General features: G+C 50.7%; 1 protein-coding gene across 2 annotated transcripts in view; it reads right to left on the reverse strand.

The window, feature by feature from the left end:
* ZNF853 (zinc finger protein 853) overlaps positions 1-4,821 on the reverse strand; it is a 7,593-nt gene extending 2,772 nt beyond the window's left edge. The window contains exons 1-3 of one of the 2 annotated variants that reach the window (XM_014585976.2): positions 4,393-4,821; positions 3,606-3,723; positions 5-619 (exon numbers count right to left, since the gene is read on the reverse strand). In XM_014585976.2, the coding sequence (XP_014441462.1) occupies positions 5-619; positions 3,606-3,723; positions 4,393-4,404 (745 nt within the window). In that variant the 5' untranslated portion in view covers positions 4,405-4,821. Of the gene's footprint in view, positions 1-4; positions 620-3,605; positions 3,729-4,392 lie in introns of both variants that reach the window. The other variant, XM_027769997.1, reaches the window with a different exon arrangement.
* Between the last annotated feature and the right edge of the window lie 22 nt (positions 4,822-4,843).

Below are 4,843 nucleotides of genomic sequence, written 5' to 3' on the forward strand. Positions count from 1 at the left end.
TTTAACAGTTGCTGCTGTTGTAGCTGTTCTTGCCGCTGCAGCTGCAACAGTGGTTGCACTTGCTGCTGCTGTAACTGTCCTTGATGCTGCTGCAATAGCTGTTGCTCTTGCACTTGTTGCTGCTGTAACTCTTCCTGCTGTTGCTCCAACAATGGCTGTACTTGCTGCTGTTGTAATTGTTCCTGCTGCTGCACCAACAGCTGTTGCTTTTGCACTTGCTGCTGCTGAAACTGTTCCTGCCGCTGCAACGGCTGTTGTTCCTGTGTTTGCTGTTCCTGTAACTGCTGCATTAGCTGTACTTGTGGTTTTAGTTCTTGGTGGTGTTTTTCCTGTAGCTCCTGCTGCAGTTGAGATACCTGCTGTTGCCTATCTTGCTGCTGCTGCTGCTGCTGCTGCTGTTGCAATTCTGGCCTATGTCCGAATAGTTGATTTTGTGGTTGCTGTTGTTGTAGCTCTAGCTGCTGTTCTAAATGTGGTAGTCGCAACTCCTGTTGTCCCAGTGGGGCTTCATTAGTGATTTCACTGGCCCCTAATGAAGCTGAGACTGCTGGCCGTTGTGGGCTACTGTTCCCCTCCTGAGTCTCTTCTTCCTCCTGACTCTCGCTCCCACCGTTGCCACCTGTAGTGGAAATGGCAGGAAGCCAGGAAAGAAAGATCTATAGCCAGCTCTCTGTTTCAGACCCCAGGACCCGCCTTCTTATCCTACCCAGCCTTTGAAGAATATACTAACCAGCTCTGAGCAGGGACTGAAGGAGACAGATCAAGTGAAATGGCAGCATGGTAGAAATGGAAATTCTTGGGTTAGGGGGAAGGTTTAGAACTGTGTGCAAGGGACTTCTGGTCACTTTACTCTGGACCCCAACTTGCTAACCTCTGGGACCCGATTCACAAACTCCAGACTTAGATCTTGGCACTGATACCAGCACAGGTGCCTGGAGCTCTCTGACCCCATACCCTGAGAAGTATCTTGTGTTTAATCATCATCCAGTGGAAATTACTAAATTGACCATTCCAGTGGCCAAGCCATCAATTAATTCCATGCTGAACTCTGACCTCAGTTATGATCAGACCTTAAATAAACAAAACTTCTCCATAAATAATAAATTCTGTAAAGCAGCCTGGAAGTGTCAGCACAAGTATAATAGTTTCTGAAGATCACCAAAGTGTCAGAGAGACCACTAGATTTCACATGGGAAGTCTTCAGTCCAGAACCGAACTGTACAGTTAGGAGGTATCTAACCTTTTGCAGGCTCACAGCTGCATCTATAAAATATTAATAGCTTAATCATACCCACAGCATTAGGTTAATGGGTAAAAGAAGAGGGGTCTTGGCACCTTCCTTAGAAGTTAGTAGGTTCTTGAACATTCCTTCTTCCTGTATGTTGGGAATTATTTTGCAAAGTAACAAATGGTTTGGATATATGGCAGATACAACTAGCTCCAAACTGAAATAGCCAAAAGACTGGAAAATGTTTTAGGCTGTCATTTAGGAATGAGAAGTATTAGCTCACAACATCAAGTCCACACAATGACTAGTCAGTTACTTAACTTCTGGGAACTTGGGTTTCCACTTCTGCAAAAGGAGATGAATCCTTTTCAGGGACTTGGTGAGAATCAGAGAGGACACATGTAGAGCCCTGGTGTTGCATGAGGCACTGATCTGCACCAACAGTAGTCACCACGCCATTGCTACATTTCCCTCTCTGCACAATATCCACATGCAGTTTCTCATTTAGAGTATTACTATTGTGTATCAGCACATCCCACTTCTTTAAATGTGTGATCCTAGGAGGCTTTTTCCACTCCCAAGTCTGATTTCAACACCTGTTCTTCTAGCATCAATATTGTCAATTTCATAATAAAAAAAACAATGGTTCTATTTACAAAATTTTGCTTTCTGGCCATTTCTCCAGGAATGTGTTGATTAAAAAAAAAAAGATACCTATATGTATATGTTTCTTTTCTAAGAGATATTCTTTTTTTAGGGAGAGATTTTTTTGCTATAGGGCAAATGTGGTCACCAGAGAGACAGAAAGAGACAGAGAGTAAGAAATCACCCCCCAGGGAGATGGCCACACTGAAATCCCTTCTCCTTCATTGTCCTCTTGGGATCTTGGGCACACATGCACACACGCCCAGAGTGAGTTTCAAGCCACCAGGTCCAAGACTCAAACCGCAGTTAATATTGTGGGAATCCAGCAATGTAACCATTATGCCATCTGCTAGTCCCCTAAGAGATATTCTTAATAACCTTTGCTTAGGCTAATGGATCAATGAGACAGTCTTTCCTTCCTTTCCTTCTTTCCTCCCTTCCTCCCTCCTTCCCTGTCTTCCTTCCTTCCTTTCTTTCTTCCTTCTTTTTAATTTGCCATAGGGTGTGTATGCTTGCCACAGACTGAGAGGAAGAGCAAGAAAGTACCTTCTATGGGGCACGGTCATGCTGCAATCCCTTCTCCTCCAACTCTCCTTCTGTCAGGATTTTGGGCATGCACGCACACTTGCCTGGTATATTTTTCAAATCGCCTGGTCTGGGACTCAAACTGCACAGTTGTCCATGTGGGATCCACTTTAATCACCAGTCCACAGGCTGGCCCAGTGAGTGAGTTTTTCATAGATACCCCAGTTGGGAGTATGCAACTGGTGGATGAGGACAGCCATGAAAAGCTGTCCCCCAGCAAATCCAGTGTCTTATAGACACTCCTTTCTTCCAATTCCTCTGAGATCAAGAGGGACTGATGACACCTCTATGTGACTCCTTATTTCTAGCACAGTGCTTGGTAACATGGCCACTCTGACTTCCTGAGGCGCAATTTCAGCATTTTTCACTACAGCCCTTTAGTAAGTGTATTTTTTTGCTATCTGGTGTATATAACCTTGCAAGAGTTCTGTCAGTTAAGTTTGCAATCAGAAGAGTCCTCGTTTAGCCAACACATTCTTATCCGGCCCCTTCTATTTCCTTGGTCCTTTTCAAACTCTGCTCAATCGTGCCCCAACCCCTCACTCAGCATTCTCAAGCACAGAATGAGAAACTGGCTCTTGTGAATGACCATCATAGAAGGTTTGCTCAGAGTCAGTCCCAGAGGGACAGGTCTTGGAAGGTTCTGCAGGACCACACTACCTCTGGGCATCACAGAAAAAAAACTATGGAACCAGAGGCTGAGAAAAGTGGACAAGGTTAGAGTTCACAGGAGAAAAGTCATGGAGCCAGTGTCTGAGGCATGAGAGGCAGAGGGAAAGGGCCTTTAGGCCATTAATTCCATCTGGGAACCTGAGTCAGAGTGAGGGCAGGTGGGAAGACAACACAGGCCTCCTGCCTACCAGGGAAACAAAGCACATTCCAGCCAGCACACATGTGGGTATCAGGGGCTGACTGTGGGTACTGCTGGGGAACCCCTCCCAGCAAGACCTTGGCCTGACAGATTCCTCAGAAAATCTCAAGGCCAATCTGCCAACGTAACTCAGCCAGCAGAAGTTGGCTGGTGTGTGGGGGTATGGGCTGTCCTCCACTTCCAGAAAGCAAGCTGCCCACCTCCCTTGAGTCTGGGGCTTTGTTGAAAAATCCTTACTCAGGGCCTCAGAAGTCAACCCCCACCAGAGCCCCTCACCTGAGAGGGTGTCAGGCCCTGGACCCCCATCCTCAAGACATCGCAGCTTCAGCACAAAAGTCTCGGTCGCCGGCCCCAGCTCCATCCTGGCGGTCACACCGGGATCCGGGTGAGCCGGCTGTGCTGAGAGGAAGGAAGGAAGCTGTTCAGTCAGATGGGCAGAAGTGCTGTGAGCGTCCAGCCAGGCGGCACCAATCCCCAAAGACCTCTCCACCTCTGCTTCAGGCTACCCCAGAGTGGGCAGCTCTACTTCTACTGCCAATGCTAGACACTGCAGGCCACAGTGGGGAAAGGGGAGGAAGCAGCTGAGAAACTTAGGGCTAGGGGGGCTGCAGTAGTTCCTAGACCCTGCTCCTGCACCCAGGTAGGACACTGCTTCTCCTGGCTTCTCACAGGGCTCTTCATCAGCCGGTGCCAGGGTATGCAGCAGCCCCAGAGCTGTTTCCCGCTGAGACAGCCGGTGGAAACCCTCCCCTGCCACTAGAAAGCACTGCCAATGGTTTACCTCCAGGTTCCCAGACTGTTCTGGGGCCCACCCAGCCTGCCGAGACCACCAGCAGGCCACAAGTGGCAGGTGCCACCTCAGCTCCCTGGCAAGGCATGTGTCAGAGCACTATAACCCAGGGTAGCGGCCCAGGCGCTCCTGGTCCCCACAGAGGTGGCGCCACATCTAGCCCGCCCCTTTCTCCCAAACAGGCTGACTCCAGAGGCCTCTGGGAACCCTGTCCGAACCCTCCTAGGAGAAGTGTTCAGGTCTGCTCAGCGCTGGCTGCCCACTGGGCCTCACCTGGTACAGCATTTCCTGCTCCTGGGCAGCCTCTGCACTAGGGGAGGTGTGGTCAGCAGAGGCTGCAAGGTGAAGGCCAAAGCATTCTGCCGGCTCCTTCCTGAGGCGCCTCCATCCAGAAAGAGCCGGGAAGGCGGCGGGGCACCCCAGGGCCTTTCTGGGCACTCTGGAGGGGCTGTGCGGTCAGGGCTGCCGAGGTCGCCCTGGACCAAAAGAAGGAGTGGAGTTCTCGAACAGAAGTTGGTGAAGACTCTAGCACCGGGGACCGGGGCAGGAGGCAGAGCCCGGAATTCTGCGGGGCTCAGGGCTGGCCTGGTGGGACTCTCTTGGGCAGCAGGGTTCGGGTCGGCGCCCGAGGTCGGCACCGGGGGTGGCCCAGCCTTAGGTAGGGGCCGGGCTGCACAGGTCCTGGGCGGCCGGTGGCCACCGGGGCCCAGAGCCCGCGGGCGGC

Source organism: Tupaia chinensis, unplaced genomic scaffold (assembly GCF_000334495.1).
Source record: "Tupaia chinensis unplaced genomic scaffold, TupChi_1.0 Scaffold000101_1, whole genome shotgun sequence".
Lineage (NCBI taxonomy): Eukaryota > Metazoa > Chordata > Mammalia > Scandentia > Tupaiidae > Tupaia > Tupaia belangeri.